Genomic DNA, 22,289 nt, shown 5'->3' with positions numbered 1-22,289 from the left:
GGGCTCAGTTCTGTCTGTCATAAAAGTGCTGCTGATAAATGCTTAGCAGCTGGCTCTGTAAGACCGGGCTGAGGGATACCATACAGCACTTCTATTGCCGTAAAGGATTTGTACCACACAATTTACAAATAATATTAAAGTATGAAATACTCTTCTGCAAACTCTACCTTGCCAGTTGATCTTCCAACTGCTGTTGTCTTGTCTTGATAGCCAACACACAGTTACAACTAGGTGATGTTGCTTGCTGATTTGTTTACCTTAAGAAGAGGAAAGGGAAGTAAGAGAAACAGAACTGTGCCTATGGATCAGATATAGCTGTCCAATTCGCTAAGATAATCCCCTCTGGTTTCTACATTGCTGAAGATGTTTGGACTATAAGCAACATGCTTTCAGGTTTGACTGGCATTAATATTGTCAGCATTTTCTTAAATCTACACAATCAACAGAACAAAGGCTAAGCCTTGATCTATAGCACCTCCCAATTCTCCTAGTGTAAATCCTGTGGCCACATCAGAATCCCAGCCATGACTGTCTTGAATGCAGATTTGGGAAGAATGGTGCAGGGTTGCTAACTTGTGCACTGCCGCTGTTCAGACAGAGAAATTGTGTATCACTTCAAAGGTACAGATCAAAGTAGAATTTAGTAATTAGAGGAAAAGAGGACTTGTGAGTATTTTACTTTTTTAGAATATAAGTTAAAACATTCTTTCTGGTGTACAACTCAGTTTTGACACATCCACATACTTTAAGTCTTGGCAATAATATTTTTCCTATAGTCTTCAACTCCCCGACCCCCGCCACCAAGTCCTGGATGGACTCAGGGCCTGGGCACCGTCCTTGGGCTTTTTCAAGCCTAGGGCTCTATCACTTGAGCAACAGCACCACTTCTGGCCTTTTCTGTGTACGTGGTACCAAGGACTCAAACTCAGGGTTTCATACATGCTAGGTGACCACTCTGCCACTAGGCCATGTTCCCAGCTTTTTCAATAGTTTTTTCATCTGAATGACATATAAATGAAATCACAGTGGGGAGTCTTTGAGTCTGGCTATCTATTATACAATGCAAATCAATCAGGAGAATACTTGGAAGTGTGTAAATGGTGTGTGCATCCTGCCTGTTTTTTATTTTTATTGCTGAGTAATATTCCATGGGGATATACCACAGTTTATTAATTTATTCTTCTACTTTATTTTTTAAATAAAGTTTCATCTAAAGCCTTTATATAAACATTTTTCTTCATCTCAAGTAACCACCTGGTAACAAAACTGCTCTATTCTAAGCAGGACATGTGGCCCATACTTGTAAACCCAACTAAGGAGTCAGAGGCAGGAGGAGTATCAGTTTGAAGATAGGGTCTCACTAACTTTGCCTGTGCTATCTCAAAAACACAAAGCATGAAACAAATGGCCTGTTAGCTACAGGAGACTCTCAAGCTGTTTTCAACAGAGCCCATTCCTTTTGCGTTTCCCCATAATAGGTAAGTATCCAAACCGTGGGCATCCTCCTATGGACCTGATATCCAGAAACTTTGTCCCGGCTTCTTGAGTCACTTCAATAGATACGGAGTGGTAGCAAACTATGATTATATCCTGCATTTTACTAACTAACATCTTCTCAAATCTTTTGCCTATTTTGTTGGGGTTACTGGGATTTTTTGTTTTGTTTTCTTACGGATTAAGGAGTTAAAAAAAATACACTTGTGCATTTATGACTGGGGAGAGAGGGCTTGAACTCAGGGCCTGGTGCTATTCCTGAATACTCTTGTTCAAGGCTAGCACTCTACCACTTAGAGCCACAGCTCCACCTCAATCAATTTGTACATTTATAGGAAAAACTAGACTATATCACATTTGGTACCATCAGGGCTCTCTGCTTTTCACAGCGGTTCTAGAGGACGTGTGCTGTGGATAAGTGGAGACACACTTTCTGAAATTCGCTGCTCTTTGTGTCTATCCTTTGACCAATCCCAATGCTTTGATCGCTGTAACTTTGTGGTCTTACAATCAGCCCACTAACTTTGTTCCTCTTTTTCAAAAAAATTTTTTTTTAATTCTAGTTCCTTTGTGACCCCACATAAGTAAGTAAGACAAGCAAGTAAGACACCTGACACCTAAAAGTTTCCTGCTGGAATTGCATTGAATCTGTAGTTCTCAGCATTATCGACTCTTCCAACTCATGAACTCAATACACTTCCATTATTCCATTATTCAGATCTTTCCTTCATCTGTGTCCACTTGGGCAGGGAATCTCATGTCACTTTACTATTGTAAATAGTTGCTTTTACACTTTAATTTCCAGTTGTTCATTGCTTCTATATAAAAATACTTTTTTTTTTCCAGTCCTGGGGCTTGAATTCAGGGCCTGAGCACTGTCCTTGAGCTTTCTCCAGGCTAGCATTCTACCACTTACGCCACCACTTCTGGTTTTTTCTGTGTATGTGGTACTGAGGAAACGAACCTAGGGCTTTGTGCATACTAGGCAAGCACTGTACCACTAGGCCATGCTCCCAGTCCCTACAACTGATTTTTGTACATTGACCTTATCTCTTGTCCTTGATCAAACTCATTTGCTAGTTCTAGATTTCTCGTTGATTCCATGAAATTTTCTACCTTGACAATCATGTCATCTGTGAATATAGTTTTACTTCTTTTCCAATCTCTATGCTTTTTATTCTATTTCCTAGTCTTGAGTGTGCTGCCTAGGACAAAATTGAGAAGTTATGAGAAACTATTCTCTTGTTTCAATCTTAGGGGGAAGAATTCAGTCTTTCAATATTAAGTTTTATGTTAGGTGTAGGTGGTGTTTTTGGTTGTTTTGTTTTGTTTTGTTTTTGGTCGTGGGGCTTGAACTCTGGCCAATCCCTGAGCTCTTCAGCTCAAGGCTACCACCCTAACCCTGGGCCTGAGTACTGACCTTGAGCTCTTCAGCTCAAGGATACTACCCTACCCGAGAGCCATAGCCCCACTTCCTATTTTCTAGTGATTAATTGGAGATAAGAGTATTACTGTCTCAGGGCATAGTAGCTCAAGCCTATAATCCTAGCTACTCAGGAGGCTAAAACAAGGTTCAAAGCCAGTCTGGGTACAAAAGGACCTGAGACTCCAGTTAACCCCTAGAAAATGGGAGGTGGGGCTTGGCTCAAGGGGAGGGTGGTAGCCTTGTGCTGAAAAACTCAGGGACAACATCCAGGCCCAGGGGTAGGTGACAGTCTTGAGCTGAAAAGCTCAGAGACAGCATCCATGCCTAGTTCAAGCCCCATGACCCACTTAGAAAAAAAAAAAAAAAGAGTATCCAACACTGTCTTTATTCCCCGGGCTAGCTTTGAGCTATGATCCTCAGATCTCAGGCGTGAGCCACCATGCCCAGCTTAGGTGCAGGTTTTAATGGCGTTTTCTTTTATTTCTGATTTACTGAGGTTCTGTTTTGCTTTTTGTAATACTAGGGTTCAAAATCAGGATCTTACACCTTAAGCTCTTTTTTTTTGGGGGGGGGCTTTGCTAATTTTTGAGATAGTGTCTTTCTTCCTGTGAATGCCTAGACTACAATCTATGTTTTAGGCTTGTCATATCTGAGATGACAGTGGCACACCACTAGTCCCACTCTCTTTCCCTTGAAATGAAATCTCAAGAGCTTTTTTTATATAAGCTGTCCTAAAACTGCAAGCCTCCTAATCTCAACATTCCATACAGCTAAGATAGGCGTGTGCCACTACATTCATCTATTGGTGAAGACAGAGTCTTAAATGTCTGTCGAGGGCTGGCCTCCAACCACTATCCTTCCAAAGTTAGGATTACAAGAGGAAAACACTAGTGTCTGGCCCTTGTTTTACTGAGGATGGAACCCAGGGCCTTTGTGCATGCTAGACAAGGCTCTACCACTAAGCTATACCCTCAGCCTTGAGAGCTTTTATTATATATTGATACTGGATTCTGCCAAATGTTTACCAACCTCTACTGAAATAAGCATGTGGTCGTTTTTTACCCTTTTGGTTTGTGAATACAATGAATTGTGCTGAACCAGAATCCTTATTCCCAGGCCCTGAGTTCAGTCTCCATAATCTGTTGTAAAAGAGATAGATGGCAGACAGAAACTCTACACTAGTGATGAAAGTGAAAGATAGGGGGCTGGGAGCATAGCCTAGTGGTAGTGTGTTGGCCTACCATGCACGAAGCCCTGGGTTGGATTCCTCAGTACCACATACTCAGAAAAAGCCAGAAGTGGTACTGTGGTTCAAGTGGCAGGATGCTAGCCTTGAGCAAAAAGTATCCAAGGACAGTGCCCAGGCCCTGAGTTCAAGCCCCAGGACTGTCAAAAAAAAAAAAGTGAAGGATGGAATCAGTGCCAAGGAGTCTCTTCTTCAAATTAGAAAAGACCCTGGCTCCAGCTCTGCAATGTATGTGCATGTGTGCCATGCACCAATATTGGGGTTTAAACTCAGGGCTTTGCACTCTCATTTGACTTGTTCACTCAAAACTGGTACGCATTTGAGTCATGGCTCCAGTTATGGCTTTTTGATGATTAATTGGAATTAAACTTGGAACCATGGTTCTCTTAGGCACCTGAATAGCTAAGATTATAGGTAAGAGACACTGGTGCGTAGCTGACCTTGATTTCTGCCCGGTGGTTTCCAACCAAGTAAGACATTTATTGGGGTACTTTAAGGCTGGAAGGTAATTTGTTTGCAAGCAACTGAAAACTGATACCATAAAACCCTTCTCAAGAGACCCCATGGGAACAATCACAACCAATGTCCAAGAAATTCAGTCCATTATGAATAAGTACTACCAGGGCCTATATTCAAAGAAATAAGAAAATCTAGTAGAAATGGATGACTTCTTAAATAAATTTAGGCTACCTGCATTGAAAAATGACGAGGCAAACAAATTGAACAAACCAATTTCATACAATGAAATTGCGGAAGCAGTCAGGGAAATGCCAACCAAAAAGAGCCCAGGTCCAGATGGTTTCACTGCGGAATTCTATAAGACATTTAAAGATGAAGTAACACCTATACTCTTGAAATTCTTCTGAGAAATAGAAGCAGAAGGAGCAATACCAAACTCATTTTATGAAGCTAATATTACACTCATCCCCAACAAAAAAAGAAAACTACAGACCTATCTCTGTAATGAACACAGACACAAAACTCCTCAATAAAATACTAGCCAACAGAATCCAGAAATAAATTTAAAAAATTATACACTACGATCAAGTAGGCTTCATCCCACAGATGCAAAGCTAGTTTAACATTCACAAATCAATCAATGTAATACATCATATCAATAGAGCTAAGGGTAAGAATCATATGATAATTTCTCTTGATGCAGAGAAGGCATTTGACAAAATACAACATCCATTCATGTTGAAAGCACTAGAAAAAAACAGGAATAAGAGGTACATTCCTCAAAATAGTGAAAGCCATATATGAAAAACCTACAGCCAGTATTATACTAAATGGTGAAAGACTGGAACCATTCGCTTAAAATCAGGAACTAGACAGGGATGCCCACTCTCTCCACTTCTCTTCAATATAGTGCTGGAACCTTTAGCCAGAGCAATAAGGCAAGAAAAGGACATCAAAGGGATCCACATAGGGAAAGAAGAAATTAAACTGTCCCTATTCGCAGATGACATGATCCTCTACTTGAGTGACCCAACAAACTCCACTCCCAAACTTCTAGAATTAATAAACTACTTTAGCAAAGTGGCAGGATACAAAATTAACCTTCAGAAGTCAGTAGCCTTCTTGTACACCAACAATACACAAACAGAAGGCCAAATCAAGAAAATGATCCCATTCGCAATAGCCCCCAAAAGAATAAAATACTTAGGAATTAACTTAACCAAAGATGTAAAGGAATTAATGAAAACTATAAAAGCCTAACAAAGGAAATTAAAGAGGACACCAGGAAATGAAAAGACATCCCATGCTCGTGGGTAGGGAGAACCAACACAGTGAAAATGGCTATACTGCCAAAATTGATATACAAATTCAATGAATCCCCATCAAAATCCCAAAGACATTCTTTACTGAAATAGAAGTTATAATCCAAAGGTTCACATGGAACAAGAAAAGACCTAGAATAGCCAAAACAATTCTAGGCAATAATAACAAAAACAGCATGGTATTGGCACAAAAATAGACCAGAAGATCAATGAAACAGAATAGAAGGTACAGAAATAAAACCACATAGCTATAGTCTTCAATTTTGTTTTTGCTTTTATAGCCATGATTTCCTTTTCTTCTTCTTTCTTTGGGTTTATTCTCTCTTCATTTATTAGATATTCAGTAAATGACTTTGTGTGTTTGCTACTTACTTGTAAGTTTATATACCTTACTTTGTAACAATGACTGCTTCATAACCACCTTGCCATGCTTGTGAGCCCCACAGCAACCAAACATAGTTGGGCTCTTCTCCCTGGGCACGTTCCCATCCCTTCACCCTCCGGCTTCAGCAGCCTGTTCACCATGCCCATTTGAACAGTGGATATGAACATATCCAGTCTTTCCCCTCTTCTACCTTGCCCACATCCCTGTCACTGAAGCCCAGCACTGCTGTGCCTCACACCTACTTGGTGCAGCTGGCTTCTTCCCCCTCTCGTCTCCACGCGAGCGCCATCACCTGGATTCCTCATCCACTGGACTGTGTCCTGCCACCACTCACCAAGTGCTCCAGTCACTGCAGGTCTCTCCTCTGCCAGGGAAGTCCTTCCCACAGCCGGCAAACCTCCTTCCACTTCCCAGTCTTCTGCCTCTGTCAAGAAAAGCCAACTCTTGACTCTATTCTCCTTGAAATACCACTTGCTCCTGTCAGAACTTCTGCCCTAGCTCAGCTTTTGGGGTACAGAGAATTTGGCTCATGTGGTTCCATGGCTTCCTTTATCCCCTGACAATGCTTTGCTGTCCTTCATGTTGCCACACTCACGAGGCTTACTTGCCACCGTCTCGCTCAGAACAGTTTTTCACCTGTGTGTCAACATGTGAAACAGCAGCAGCCAGGGCTGCCCCAAGCTGTCTCATGACCCCTGCTTCATGACTAAGCTAATGGCACCAGAGGAAATGGTCCTTACTGGCCAACATGACAGCACCTTCGCTCTCGTGGCCCCTCATTCCTACTGCTTCCTCCACCAACACCCACCCTATGGGCTCCTCACTGGACTGCTCTCCCCACCTCTCCAGTCCTCCTGTGTCTTCACTAGCTCTACCTTTACCTGGCCTGTTCAAGTCTCTTGCTTGGATATCATTGGCTCTGGGAGGCCTTCCCTGATCTTTGCTTGAGGACTTCTCAATTCCATTATACCCTCTTGCTGCCCTGTGCCTGTCCCTCCTACCACACAGAGCTCTCTGCAGAGAGTATGGTTCATTAACCTTAGAATTCCAAGGCTTAACACTTACTAATCAATCTACTTGGAATACAAGAATGAACAAGGAATTAATGAAAACCAAGCTTGCTGAGGGATGTGTGTGTGTGTGTGTGTGTAATCTTTACCATCAACCTACTCCTTATCTCAGTCATCTTTCACCGAAGGTCTGGTTCAGCCCAGGAACTAGGTATCCACAGCCAGGGGTGGGAGCCAGCCACAGCTCTCAAGTCATTCTCCCCTCAAGAGCTTGGTAGCCCAGCATGTGGCAGCAGTAGCAGAAGGAAGAGGAGGAGAGATAAGGGAGAGGGAGGAAAGGTGGGAGAGAGGAAGAGGAAGGGAAAGGGGAAGGGTGAGTTAGTAACAGCTTCCAGGCTCCGGTGGAAAGAAGTCATATCATCCAGTTTAGTGGCTGCAGTCCCATTACTGCTTGCTGCCTACCTTCAAGCCCAAGCCTCACTTCCTAGCCATAGTACCCAGGGTGGTATCCAAAGAGCAGGCAAAGAAGGGGTTCCTCCAGATCAAAGATTCATTGAATAGCCCAGACCGGTATTCTGAGTCTCCTGCTCCCTCAACTTCCTAGAATTCCCAAGACAAACCTGAATGAGGCCAAACAGGTTACTGACTAATCTGCAATCTTCCCATCTCAAGGGAGCAGGGGTGGGAGAAGGAAGGATGAAACGGGACGTTAGCCAGCCTGTGGTCAGCAGCTCTCACAGGCTCTTTCCTCTGTGCCAAGAAGACTCTAGGAACTCATGGCCTCCCTTGGCCATACAAACATGCTATTTTGCGCAACATACTGGAGGGTAGAAGAGTCACAGAGGATCTGAACCAGACTTTTAGCAGTGACCCTCACTTTGCAGTGATCCCTTTCCCCAGACAAGCCTAAGCTTTGACTAGCTAGCATCTAGGACCCTGGCATAGCCTCCCTAACCTTGCCAGCTTGTCCTGGGCCAACCTCTGTTCTGCAGCCTCAGCTATCACCTCTGCAAGGATGTGCCGGATGTGCCCTGGCCCAGGTTCACATTCAGCCCCAACCCCACATCTTCCTCTCTTCCACTGCCAGGGGCAGCCAAGGCTGCCACATTGCCCTTTTCTCAAACCCACCCATAGAATCTGCTGACACCAAGTGACTCTTTGGCTATGGTCCTTTGGAACCATGCCTAGCTCTTTGTACCTCTGCTATTACTCCTGGGCCTCCTTTCACTGTGTCCAACTGAAGACTCCTCCTGGGCCACATACTAAACCTCCACAACATGGCTGGCGCAGCACATCCAGCTGCATCACACTGTGTGACCTCAGTTGGCACTCTAGCCTCCCTGAACCACCATTCCCTCACCTGAAAAATGTACCTCCAAGATTGTGAGAGGGTTTCATGGCAAAGGTGTTCAAGAGTTAGCAGACTGCAGTCTGATCCTGACTATGCCCAACCCCAGGCTTCCAACCCTGGTAAACTGCACTCCAAAGTAGTATCTTGGGCCTCCTGCTCTGCAGAGTGCCCTGACAGGCTACAGCTCTTCACACACACATTCTGAGTGTCTTAGCATGTGGTGGGCATGGGAGGGGCTGAGGGGAAGAGTTAAGAAAGGGATTGCAAGCAGCGATGTCACCCACTTACGCCTTGTTTTCCTGGATTCATTTCACCTCAGCTTGGTGAAACTGAGATTTCTACAAACTAGTTCTAAAGAGAGGGAGCTACCCTTGTCTGGCCTTTCTGACTTTCCTTCCCAGGAGCCAAGAAGGCTGTCTAAGCCAGCAGGCAAGAGCCTCTGGAGCATTGAGAAAGGCTAAAAAACAAACTCACCAGAATCCAAATGAGGAAAGCCCAGAGCAAGGGTTGCCATGGCAACCGGTGCAGGCTCCCAGCCTCTCTTCAGTGGGTTCCAGACTAGCCAGGCTTGGCTGCCTCTGCTTACAGGTCTTCTCCTTGACTTGGCTTGACTCCTGCCTGGATACAGGTGAGGGGAAAAGCAGGGCACCTCTGCCCTGCTAAACAGGCTGGGCAGGCCGATCTGCCTATGCTCCCACCACTTTTCCAAGAGTAAGACCCACATAGAAGGGTCGGTACCCTCCCAACCACACCCAGTGTCCTCTCACCACACAACCCAGGTACCAATCGCTCCAACAGCTGCTTGGCCACCTGCAGTAGCACCTTGTGAGATGCCCTCAGGCCTTACCAATGCCAGTGGCCTTGAGCCTGAGGAGAATGGCACTGAGATGATCGATTCCCAGACCTCCCTTGTTGCTGGGGTGAGGTAGGAACAAGCTTGGGTAAGGAGCCTAGTGCTCTATGGTATTCTTTTGTCAGAAAGTTAAGTGACTTTTAAAAATCACAGAAGAGCCAAAGGTTTCCAACTTCTAAGCCCAGTCCCATTCTATGAAGAAGCCTGTTACTGAATGCCCTGGGCCAACCACGCAACCCTTACCTGGGGCCCACCCCTGGTGGTGTGCTTCTTGATCCTCAGCCCTCCCAGGCACAGGCATCAGCCCAGGGTTGAACCTAGCCCTCACAGACACACCACAAATGGATCATGGCCTTCATGTCTCCATTTAATGGTCAAGCCAGTGCTGCTCATATAAGGCTCATGCCCCAGCAAGGAAGTCCTCCCTACCGCCCAATGTCCCATGAAGAGCCCATCCATGCTGGCATTCCTTGGCCTCCCTAGCAGCATTGCAGTCAAGTCCTATAGTCAGGACCATAGCCTCATCTCAGCTCTTTCAGCAAGCTGTTGATGGAAGTCAGCAGTTCCCGGAAGTATCCATCATCTTCGCCTTCCTGAAGCTCCAAGGTAGCCAGTGCTTGATATTCAACCTGCAGGCTGGCCAGCATCCTGCTGAGCTGGGGGTCCTGACGGTACCGGTCGCGGCAGGTGGCCAGGAGAGCACCTAGTGTCTGCAGTACCTTCTCACGGGCATCATGCTCAGGTAGTGCCAGAAGGTGAGCAGTGATCTCACACCAGCCCTGTTCCCGCAGGCCTGGCAGCAGGTGCACCTGACGGTACTGTTGCAGCTTCTCTGGAGATGAATCTTGGGTCAACTCCGCCTCTTCCTCAGCAAACATCTGCCCACCACATGGCCAGGTGCCAGAACAGAGGGGTGGTGGGGAGAGAACATACAGAATGGTCAATTCACATCAGATGGCTCTTTTGTTCAGAGGCACAAGCATGAGGCTGAGCTGTGAGGTCCACTCACTTGCTCCATGCCTTTGTGCCTCCAAGGGCCTCCTAGGAAAAGGCCTAGTGAATTCCTGTTTTATGTATTCCCCCACACATCCATTCACTCAGGATACTGTGCCAGGTGCTGGAGAAACAGATCTGTGATCCCAAGGTGTAGGCAGGAGAACGAAAGTTCCTAAATAGCATAGTGAGATTAACAGTGTGGTGAGGAACAAACAGACTGGACTCAAATCCTTGATCCTCTGTTGGCACCTAGACTCTCTGAGACCTAAGACCATCAACTCTACAAGGGAGAATATTGGTTGAATTATAAGGAGCAGTCAGTACTTGGCACACAACCACAGTCAACAAACATGAGCTTCTACATCAAGTGCCGCAATCCCAAATGTCAGCTCTATCAATATTGTCATGGTGTCCTTGTTACTCCACTAGAGGTACTCGAACAGTGACTACTATTGTCAGGGTCTGGCAGTTGAAGAAGATGTCAATGACTCTGGGTCGTGACACCTTGAGTCGGTGGGAGGTGTACAGGAAACAGGTTGGAGAGCCAGTCCATACCACAGAACTGCGCATAGAGGCTGGGCTCACCTCATGTTTAAAAAATGGGAGATTGTTTTGTTGAAGAAGCAGGAAAGCGGGGCGGGGAGTTTGGCCTAGTGGTTAAAGTGCTTGCCTAGCATGCATGGAAACCTGGGTTCGATTCCTCGGTACCACATACATAGAAAAAAGCAGGAAGTGGTGCTGAGGCTCAAGTGGTAGAGCTCTAGCCTTGAGAAAGTCCAAGGACAGTGCTCAGGCCCTGAGCTTAAGCCCAGGACTGGCAAAAAAAAAAAAAAAAAGAAGAAGCAGGAAAGCCTGAGGGCCTAATCCTGGGATTAGGGAGTTAGGCAAAGTTTGGGTAGGGAATCATATACTTGGCCCCAATCTGTAAAGTGCAGAAGCTCAGCTTCTTCAGCAGAGTGTAGTGAGAACCAGTCCTGCCAAGCTTCTAGGCAAGTTCCCAGCTTATTTCAAATGTCAGAGGAGACTAGAGATTTCCCATAGGGCTGTTTTAAATGTAACTCTGAGAAGCAAGGGAACGTTGGGAAGCCCTGCCTCCAACCCCCACAGAGACAAAGAATAAGGAGGACTGGAATGGAAAGATGGAAATCCAAGCAAAGACAAGGAGGCTGCTATGATAGTTCAAGGTTATGGGCTAAAAAGGGCTGCAGACAAAACTAGGGAAATGCAGGCTTCTGTAGCCAGGGTCAGTAAAGACTGAGAAGAACTGAGAGGAACGCAAAACCTCTGAAGGTCCTTTTCTACTATACCCACAACCCTGCAAACTTCATTTTCCAAACCCCACCTACTCCCACCCCCCACCCCTGCCCAACTCTGCCTAAGTGCACTCCTCTTGCTGGTCATCTGCAGTACCCTCACCACTCCCACCTCACCCTCAGTCTACCTTCCTCCCATCCACTAGTAGCCAGTGCTGCCAACTTCAAGCACTTCACAACTTCGGCACTTCAGATGACAAACTAGGATTTTGAGGTCCCACTGGCTCTTCCTCTGACTAGCCTGGTCCTCATACCCTTTTCTACCACCTGTCAATACAACCCCAAAAAGCCTCAGGGTGCAACTACCATTTCCAAACACAGTACTGCATAGCCTTGATGCTAGTAATGGTTTCTGATCCCCTGGCCTCACTGAGGCCTCAGCCTCACTGCATCTGCCTTCCTGAATCTCAGGCTCCTCAGTGTACACACACTGGGAGATTCTCTAACAAACCAGCTTCTTAGCCAGCTTTGGGCTGGGATATGCAGTGGGAAGATACTGTGGGAAAAGCCATGGATGGAGTCAGGTCCATGCATAGACCAAAGAGAATGAACCCACCACTCCAGGTCAGCACACACCTCTATAGGGACTAAGTTGTCAAGATTCCTTGGTGGGGCCATCATGGCTGAGTTAGAGAATTCAATAAGCCTGGGGCCTGACCAATGCCCAAATGGGTGCCACATACTCCCCATAGGAAATTTTTGGACAGCTGCTATCTCCCACACCAATGCCTTCATGATACACAGCACCTCTGCAGGCAAGCTGACATTTTCACCCTTCAGGCAGTTGTGGAACCCAGGTTTCACTAGTTCTTTTTTCCTAAGCAAGCACAACAACAGTGACCTCTGAGGGCCTCAGGTATCAGCAGCCCTGAGCCCCACAGGCAGGTTTCTGGGACTACAGGGCTCAGGGTACCTTTTTATTTTTATTTTTGGTGGGTCATGGGGCTTGAACTAGGCCTGGGTGCTGTCCCTGAGCTCTTCAGCTCAAGGCTACCACCATACCCCTGGATCTGGACATTGTCCCTGAGCTCTTTAATTCAAGAATACCACCCTACCCATGAGCCAACCCCCACTTCCTGTTTTTCTAGAGGTTAATTGGAGATAAAATCTCAGGTCCTTTTGTGCCCGGGCTGGCTTTGAACCTTAACCCTCAGATCTCAGCTTCCTGAGTAGCTAGGATTACAGGCGTGAGCCACTGCACCCAGCTTCAGGGTAGCCTTGATAAAACTTCCTCAGAGGTAGCATTCTGGCAATGCAAGGGTTATGGGGCACACCAGAGGAAAAGGATCAGATTCTCCCAGAAAATGCCAATGTACATGTTTTCCTCTGGGCTTGCTGGCCCACTGTCAGAATGTTAACTGTGCCCAGGCCTTATTAATTGGCTCTGAGCACCACATGGCTGCCTGCTGCTCTGGGAAACCGTTTCTACAGCTTAACTGAGAGACAGAAGCAGACTGAGAGACAAGACAGGCAGAGGCAGGAAGGGAGAGAAAGACTGACAGGCATTGAGACACATTCTCTACTGGGCTGTGAGGACTAGAACAAGGTACACACTAGGTAAAATGGAGGCTGTAGCTTCCCAAAGGATCAGCTCTGTCCAGCTCTGCTCCATCAACCACCAGCCAGCTGTTCTTGGGAGTAACTAAGTGTCTTGCCAAGGATCTTTACAGTATCTGAGTTAGGAATCCTGGTCTGGTCTCTTTCTCTCTCGCTCTCTCTCCTTACCTCCCTCCCTCTCCCTTAATTAAGATGCTTCTTAGGCTTACAATGACCCAAATAGGCTGGGCACCAAATCTTCTCCCAGGTGGCAAGCCTGTGTTCCCTGGTGCTCTCAAGTGAAGCTATTCAGAACCCTGTCCAGAGCTAAAGCTCCAGAGGAAGAACTTCTGGGCTTCTAGAATGCTAAAAGCCAGCATTCCCAATCTGTTCCTTGGTTTCCTAACTTCTCCAATGACTCCTAAGCTTCCAAGCTTTACCTTCTGTTCCTCAGCACGCCAATTCTCTGCCTTCAATCACATTGACCCCTGTCTGAGCCCCCAGCTCTGATGATAGAAAGCACCTCCATTCCATAGGGAAAGAGGAAATAAAACTTTCCCTCTTCGCAGATGACATGATTCTGTATTTAAAGAATCCTATAGACTCTACTCCCAAGCTCCTTTGAGCTGATTCAAAACTTTGGAAGGGTAGCAGGCTATAAAATTAACCCTCAAAAATCAACTGCCTTCCTTTACGCCAACAGTGAAAGGAACAAGGTAATAATCAGGAAAGCAACTCCTTTTGCAATAGCCTCAAAGAAAATAAAGTACCTAGGAATTAGCTTAACTAAGAATGTAAAGGACCTTTTTGATGAAAACTTTAAAACCCTAAAAAAGGAAATTAAAGCAGAACTAAGGAAATGGAAAAACCTCCCATGCTCCTGGATTGGAAGAATCAACATTGTGAAAATAATCTTGGGCCGGGAGTTTGGCCTAGTGGTTAAAGTGCTTGCCTAGCATGCATGAAGACCCGGGTTTGATTCCTCGGTACCACATATAGAAAAAAAAAAAAGCTGGAAGTGGTGCTGAGGCTCAAGTGGTAGAGCTCTAGCCTTGAGAAAAGTCCAAGGACAGTGCTCAGGCCCTGAGCTCAAGCCCAGGACTGGCAAAAGAAAATAACAATCTTGCCAAGAGCTATCTACAAATTCAACGCAATACCCATCAATATCCCAATGGCATTCTTTTTTTTTTGCCAGTCCTGGGCTTGAGCTCAGGGCCTGAACACTGTCCTTGGACTTTCTCAAGGCTAGAGCTCTACCACTTGAGCCTCAGCACCACTTCTGGCTTTTTTCTGTGTATGTGGTACCAAGGAATCGAACCCAGGTCTTCATGCATGCTAGGCAAGCACTTTAACCACTAGGCCAAACTCCCGGCCCCCCCAATGGCATTCTTTAAAGAAATAGAAGAGGCAATTCAAAATTTCATATGGAATAATAAAAGACCCCGTATAGCAAAAACACTTCTTAGCAGAAAGAACAGCGCTGGAGGAATTTCAATTCCAAACTTTAAACTCTATTACAGGGCTATAATTATCAAAACAGCTTGGTACTGGCACAAGAACAGGCCTGAAGACCAATGGAATAGAACTGAGGACCCAGATATTAAACCACAGACCTATGGCCACCTAATCTTTGACAAGGGAGCCAAAAAAATAGAATGGAAGAAAGACAGCCTCTTCAACAAGTGGTGCTGGCAGAACTGGTTAAGCACCTGCAGAAAACTAAAGTTGGATCCTTCTTTGTCACCCTGCACTAGAATCAACTCCAAATGGATCAAAGACCTGGAGGTAAAAGCTGACACACTGAAAACTTTACAGGAAGGAATAGGAGATACACTAGGCCTCCTTGGCACAGGTCGAAACTTTCTTAATAAGGACTAAGAATCACAACAAATCAGAGAAAGGCTGGATAAGTGGGACTGCATTAAACTGCAGAGCTTTTGTATGGCAAAGGACATAGCTAGTAAATTAATTAGGAAGCCTACAGAGTGGGAGAAGATCTTCACCAACCAAACAACGGACAAAGGCCTCATATCTAAAATATATCAACAACTCAAAAAATTGAATCACTCCAAAACTAATCTCCAAAGTAACAACCATCCCATTAAAAAATGGGCCAAAGACTTAAAGAGAGTCTTCTCTGAAGAAGAAACAAAAATGGCCTATAGACACATGAAGAAATGCTCAACATCTCTGGTCATAAAAGAAATGCAAATCAAAACAACTCTAAGATTCCACCTCACTCCAGTTAGAATGGCCAGGATCAGGAAAACGAATAAGAACAGATGCTGGAGGGGATGTGGCCAGGAGGGATCACTACTACACTGTTGCTGGGAGTGCAAACTCGTTCAACCACTGTGGAAAGCAGTGTGGCAGTACCTCAAAAGGCTAAACATAGAGCTCCCCTATGACCCAGCAATTCCACTACTTGGCATTTACCCAACCATCCAGAAACAAGGGCATACTAAATCCACTAGCACAACAATGTTCATTGCAGCACTATTCACCATAACAAAGACATGGAACCAACCTAGATGTCCCTCAGTTGATGAGTGGATCAACAAGTTGTGGTATTTGTACACAATGGAATTCTATGCTGCTGTCAGAAAGAACGACATCGCCCCATTTGTTAGGAAATGGAAAGACTTAGAAAAAATCATATTAAGTGAAGTAAGCCAGACTCAAAGGAACTTAGGCTCAATGGTTTCCCTCATTTGTCATAATCAGTAGAAACCTTGGGCTCTACTAGCAGAGATCTGCAATAGAGCAAAATCTTGATACATAAGGCCATATAGTATGAAGCTAATTGAAAGGACCTCCAGGATATTGAAACAAAAGCCATATAACGAATGATTGTTGTCCTTAACGTACTATGTTGTCTCTCATCTCCTTTGCTGTCCCTTGATTATCTCATATTGTTATAGTATCTCACTTTGTTATCTGCTATATTGAATTTATTTGTATTTGGTTATTTGAAATTTGATAGGGAAGGGGGGAAAACCAAGATGGGTGGGGGGCGTGGGGGAGGAGGGAAATGGGTACCAAGACATGTGAAAGGGTATCAATGTATGTGAATTAATGCACCTTCTATCTGGCAAATATCATGTAACCCTTTTACTAATTACAATGATAAAAAAGAAGAGTCTCAGAAAAACAAAACAACAAAATAAGAAAGCACCTCCATTCCCCACACCAGCCATCAGTTTCAGCTGAGATAATATGTCCTATAGGAGTCCTATCTGATGTGAAGTCCACCTGTTTGTCCATCCATTTATTCATCTGGACAAAAAGACAGATGAAAAAGATTTGGAAAGGGGCCTAGGTCCAACAGCTAGAGGAAAATGTATACCAAAGTGAGGGAAAGCAGGGAAAGCCCCATCACTCACCTTCTCAGTGACCAGGTCATAGAGCAGGGTGACCACACGCACAGCCAGCACCTCTGTACTCTTCTCTAGCACCAGACTCCTGAGGACCTGCAGCCCTCCCAGTTTCAGGAATTGTTGCTGGGCATAAGGGAAATGGCGCAGCAGAGAGCATAGTGCAAACAAGACCTGAGAAGCACAGATTGGAGACATATGAGGGCCGTAAGAGCTGAATCTGCTCCAAGGTCTAGAACAAGTAGCTAGGTTAGTCCAAGTGATGTCCTCAGCTCATTCTGCCCCTCCCCCAACAGCTTTGAGTCCAGCTACACCCCATAACCCAAGTGGCAAATGGTGGACAAAAGGAAGTTCAAAGCAGGAACCTGGGGATGGGGCCGAAGGCCACCCTGTCACAACTGCACCCAGGGCCTCCATTTATCTGCTTTGAGCATGAGCTCCTCTATGTTACCAAGTCCCTAAGGATGGCATGCATGGGAAAGGAGCCTTTCCCTACAGACCCCGCAGGTAGGAAAGGACAGAAACTTACTTTCTTCTTGGCAGTGAGGGGCTGCTCTGTAGCCAAGATGACCAGTAGCTTCTGCAGGGCTCCCCCTTCAATGGCTTCCACCTGGACCTTCGGGTTGCTGGGTGAGGAAGCACAGGAAAGTATGTCCATTCTGCATGGGCTAAAGATCCAGGGGGCTAGGGAGCTGACACCACCTGTCATCCCCCAAGAAAGGCAAGGAGCATGAAGGGCAGTTCCCACCAGCAACAGAGAAGAATGAGTGTGGACCTGGCCATGCCAGGTGGCTGCTCCCCAGCAGCAAGTGGGCTGGATGATCTGGAAGGGACATCATTCGACCACCAGAAGGTCCTCACACAGAGGTAGCATTCAGAGGTGTGACTAAAGGGTCCCTACTGCTGGAAGCCTTCCTTAGTGTTTCCTAGGCATGGCATGCACTGGGAGGTAGTGACTAATGGCATGGTCCCCTTTAAATGCAGAGCCCCTGGAGGCCAGAGATGGAGCCCTTTCTTCCCCTCAGTACAGACAGTAGATAAGAGGAAGGATGGTGGAAGCATGAACTCCATGATGCCTCTGAAGCTCCAAGACAGGTCTTCACACAAGACTACCTAGCATCTCCCCTCTAGGCTCTATAGATTACCTGCTGTGACCATCTCTTCCCCAGATCTTCCATGGTCAGAATGGGCCTGCCACTTTGTACAGCCCTTCACAATAAGTACTGACTAAACACAAATACACAATCACAAATGTGTCAGCACTACTAAAACACTAAAAACTCTGTGTCTGCCTAGCTGGTGGAAGTGATGCCACAAGTACAAACATTTCAGGCCCAGTCTGTCTGGATGAAAAAAGGCCTTATATTAGGCAGTCGCCAGGCAGAGACATAGGTAGGAACTCCAGCAGGATGCTCTTTGGCTAGTTCCTTGCTTAGTAAGATCCCATTAATGACTGAAGAGCATGCGCTAGGCATAGAGACCTATGTGGTCAGATTCTCAGGCAAGCTCAGGAATCCTTGATTCAGCAATCCACTGGTGAAATCAAAGAAAATAGAAGAGGCCAAAGGGTACCAGTCTACCACAGTCTCTGTGAGACTCTAGTTTTCCTTCTTGGGCAGGGCCACAAGCTTTCCGGAAGCCCCCAAACACCTGTTCCTTTAAGGCCCAACCCCTAATCGCTTGGCTGCTTGGCCTCCCAGTGTCCCAAAAACAGCAGCAAGGCATAGGGAAACAAAGACAAGTTGGAGAGAGTTGGTTCCTGTCTCAAAGTTCAGAAAAAGTACGAAGACAGGCAGTGTACTGCACTGCTGCCTACAGAAGAGTGTTGGCATGCAGCAAGTACTCCCTCAAAGCTGGCTGTGTAGAGTTGGTGATGAAGGACCAGATCATTTTCTTCTTAGCAGAATCCAGCTCCAAGGTTGAAAGTAGACTTAGTATGTGCATCCCAAGTTTCCCTTTTCCAGAATGGAGGCTTTGTCCCTCTGTGATCATGGCATCCCCTCACCAGAAAGGAGGTGAGAATACTGCACATCCGATGACAACTCCTACCCCTGTGTCTGATGAGCACCCTGGAGTGAGCTGGGTCCCTAGGGGATGACAGAAGAGGTTGACAGCTCTTCTATAGATAAGCAAGCAGCCCAGTGCAGGGGACCTGACCCCATGAATTAAGAAAGATAGCTGCTTCAAAATTATTCGAGCTAACTAGTGCTATATCTACCATCATGTGCCTGAGAAACATTCACCCATGACAGGCAGGATCTAGTGAGAGAAGACAACCACACTGTAAAATTCATGCAAATGTCAAATGCTGAAGAGCTTCATCCCAAAGGACATGTGGTGTAGTGGAGAAAAGGCCATCTCAAAACAGCAAGCAAGGGGGCTGGGAGTTTGGCCTAGTGGTAGAGTGCTTGCCTAGCATGCACGAAGACCCAGATTAGATTCCTCCGTACCCCACATACATAGCAAAAAGCCAGATGTGGTGCTGAGGCTCAAGGGGTAGAGTGCTAGCCTTGAGAAAGTCCAAGGACAGTGCTCAAGCCCTGAGCTCAAGCCCAGAACTGGCAAAAAAAAAAAAAAAACAAAAACAGCAAGCAAAATCCATCACAGAGCCCAGCATCATGGCCTCAGTAAATTGCCTAGGGCTGAGTAACCCCAACTCTCCTGTTTATACACTGGAACCAGAACAGGTTCTCTTCTTCCAAAAGTAGGCCAGGAGCTACCTGAAGCATTGTCATCCACATCCTCTGCTCCTCAGACATACTCCTATCTTTCCCCAAGAAGGGAAATCCATTTAGAGTAGGAAATAATACATTTCAAACACTGGCAGTATAAAGCCTAAAGATTGTGCATAAATTTCTGAAGCTACTTTTCACAGAAAACAAAACCCATTTATCTCTCCTGCAGTAGACTCCTAAAGGGCCCAGAGGAATACAGCAGGCCATGAGCTCTGTGGTAGAGCACAGTCCAGCCTTTTTAGACAATGAGTTTAACAAGGTGCACATACTAAGACTGAAACTCACTTCAGGGCTCTCATGATCTCAAGGGTTATCAGTGCTGTCCAGTAGAAGGGTTGAGGGAAACGGATGGGAAAGACCAGGTCTGAGTTTCCAGGTGGTTGGTTCTCTGTTCTGGCAGACAGTAGGCTGGGGGTTCCTGCACAGTCTGCCAGATACTACCTTACTCCCAGAAACAGACCCTCTCTTCTAAGCAGCTCAACCTTCCGTGCTCATGGTCTTGTGAGTGGAGGGAGATTCTTAAACTGCCGAAGTAAGGCCTAAGGCTGTGTAAAGTCCAGTGCCTGGAAGATCCTTAGTGGAAATACTGTGAACAACAACTGGGGTAAATCTCTTGATGGCTTCCTGACCTGGGAGGAAGAGCCAAAACAACCTTGGGTTAAAGACAGAATGGCTATGGGGGGAGGAAAATGGGAACCAAGGCATGAGAAAGGGTATCAATGTATGTGAAGTAATGCACCTCCTATCTGCTGAATATAATGTAACCCTTCTATTAGTTACAATAAAAATATATGGAAAAAAGGACAGAATGGCTAACAGATGCCAAATGCTAGCCAATTCTGTGTTCAAAAGATTTTGACTGTAATGAGCTTACTACACAATGAGAACTGATCAACCACATATATAACAGAGCTCTATCCCTCTTCAGTCTATAGGTTCTGGACTAGAGAGCTTCAGCCCAGGCCTAGAAAGGGCCCACCCTGTTGGCCAGATCATGGGTGCCCTAACAGTTGGGTATCTGAGTTAAAAAGGCAGGAACCTGGCTTGGCTCTCTGTGACATCAGTGGTGCTAATGTACTCAAAGTCAACAGAAGGATATTAAGAATGTAGCTCATCTCCGACGGGATGAGAATAAATCTTGTTCAGGGTCTAAGCCGGGCTGGACTGAATAAATACCATTAGCACTTGGATTACTGGGATGTTCACAATCAGCAGGCGAGTCAGTTGTCTGAGTGCAAAGGGACCATAGCAGCTGCTACTCTGTAAATCTTGGGGATAGGCATGGGAAGGGGGGGGGGAAGTGGGTAGATTGCAGAAATGGGAAGTGATTGCATTTGCAAAAACCAAACAGTTTGGGTTAGGGTGACAGCATCATTGGGCAATCTGCCAAGGGTCCAAGGTCATATTTTAGCTAACTAAGCTGAGCATGAGCTAGAAAAGAGAGGAATAGAAGGGCTGGGATGTAGTCAAACTGGGCCAGAAGCACATTAAAAAATATTTCCTGAAAAAAATCACATTAAGCAAAGTAAGTCATACCCAAAGGAACATAGGCTCCATGGTTTCCCTCAGTTGTAATCATGAGTATACGTCTAGGATTCTCCTACAGAGGATCACAATAGCTCAAATAGCTTATATGGTTATATAAGATGAGGCTAAATGAAATGAACTCTACGATATGGAAATAAGAGGTTTATCTTTTTGATTGTTGACTTATTGTACTAGATGAAGTTATTTCTTTTGTCCTTTTATTTCTCCTGTGGTTTATCTCATGTTGTTAATGCATCAGACTTTGGTGCCTGGAATATTGTACATGTTTATTTGACATAGGAAAGTGAAGGGGAAAAACAAGATGACTGAGAGGGAGAGAGAAAGTGGGAGGAAAACTTGGGAAGAGCTGTCAGTGTTCGAAAGTTAATGTACCTACTACCTGATGACTGTAACTATAACCCCTCTGTACATCACCCTGACAATACAATAAAAATATTTCCTGGCTGGAAGCATGACTTCATGGTAGAGTACTTGCCTAGCATGCATGAAGCCCTGGGTTCATTTCCTCAGTAGCACATACACATAACAGAAGGCCAGAAGTGGTGCTGTGGCTCAAGTGGTAGGGCGCTAGCTTTGTGAAATCACAAGGACAGTACTCAGGCCCTGAATTCAAGCCCCAGGACAGGCAAAAAAAAAAAAAAAAAAAAAATTTCTGACATAGGCCCAGGGCCTGACGTTCTTCATCACTGTCACTTAAGACTCATTGCTTCATTCTCAGTTTTTATATAATTTTTTATATTCAAGTGAAATATAAAAATGTGAGATACCTTATTAAAACATTATTACAAGCCGGGCGCGGAGGTTCACACCTATAATCCTAGCTACTCAGGAGGTTGAGATCTGAGGGTCAAGGTTCAAAGCCAGTCTGGGCACAAAAAGACCTGACACTCTTATCTCCAATTAACCTCTATAAAATGGCAAATGGGGCTTGGTTCAAGGGTAGGGTGGTAGTCTTGAACTTAAGAGCTCAGGGACAGTACTTTGACCAAGTTCAATCCCCATGACCCACCAAAAAAAAATTATTACAAATTTTGAGATAGCAAAAAGAGAACATTATATCATAACCCTTTTGAATGTGGGATCCTGTGCTACTACATAGATCACAGGACCACTGTGGTAAATATACAACTATGCTCTGGAGAAAATAAGCATAAGGACTGAGTATGATTCAATTGCAAAGAACAAAATTGAGGAAAAACTGCCTTTGCAGAGGTCTGGAATGGGAAGTGAGGTAGTGGTAA

General features: G+C 45.4%; 1 protein-coding gene across 4 annotated transcripts in view; it reads right to left on the bottom strand.

The window, feature by feature from the left end:
* Positions 1-9,888: 9,888 nt before the first annotated feature.
* Positions 9,889-22,289, bottom strand: part of Sil1 (SIL1 nucleotide exchange factor) — a 234,899-nt gene continuing 222,498 nt past the window's right edge. For 3 of the 4 annotated variants that reach the window (XM_090331436.1, XM_090331433.1, XM_090331434.1), the window contains 3 exons: positions 17,295-17,391; positions 16,775-16,939; positions 9,889-10,424 (listed from right to left, as the gene is read on the bottom strand). In XM_090331436.1, coding sequence (XP_090187562.1) covers positions 10,068-10,424; positions 16,775-16,939; positions 17,295-17,391 — 619 coding nt within the window. In that variant the 3' untranslated portion in view covers positions 9,889-10,067. Of the gene's footprint in view, positions 10,425-16,566; positions 16,668-16,774; positions 16,940-17,294; positions 17,392-22,289 lie in introns of all 4 variants that reach the window. The other variant, XM_090331435.1, reaches the window with a different exon arrangement.

Source organism: Megascapheus bottae, chromosome 4, assembly GCF_031878675.1.
Source record: "Megascapheus bottae isolate mThoBot1 chromosome 4, mThoBot2.hap1, whole genome shotgun sequence".
NCBI lineage: Eukaryota > Metazoa > Chordata > Mammalia > Rodentia > Geomyidae > Megascapheus > Megascapheus bottae.
The sequence above is the reverse complement of the archived record's forward strand: the minus strand, read 5'-3'. Positions and strand labels throughout refer to the sequence as shown.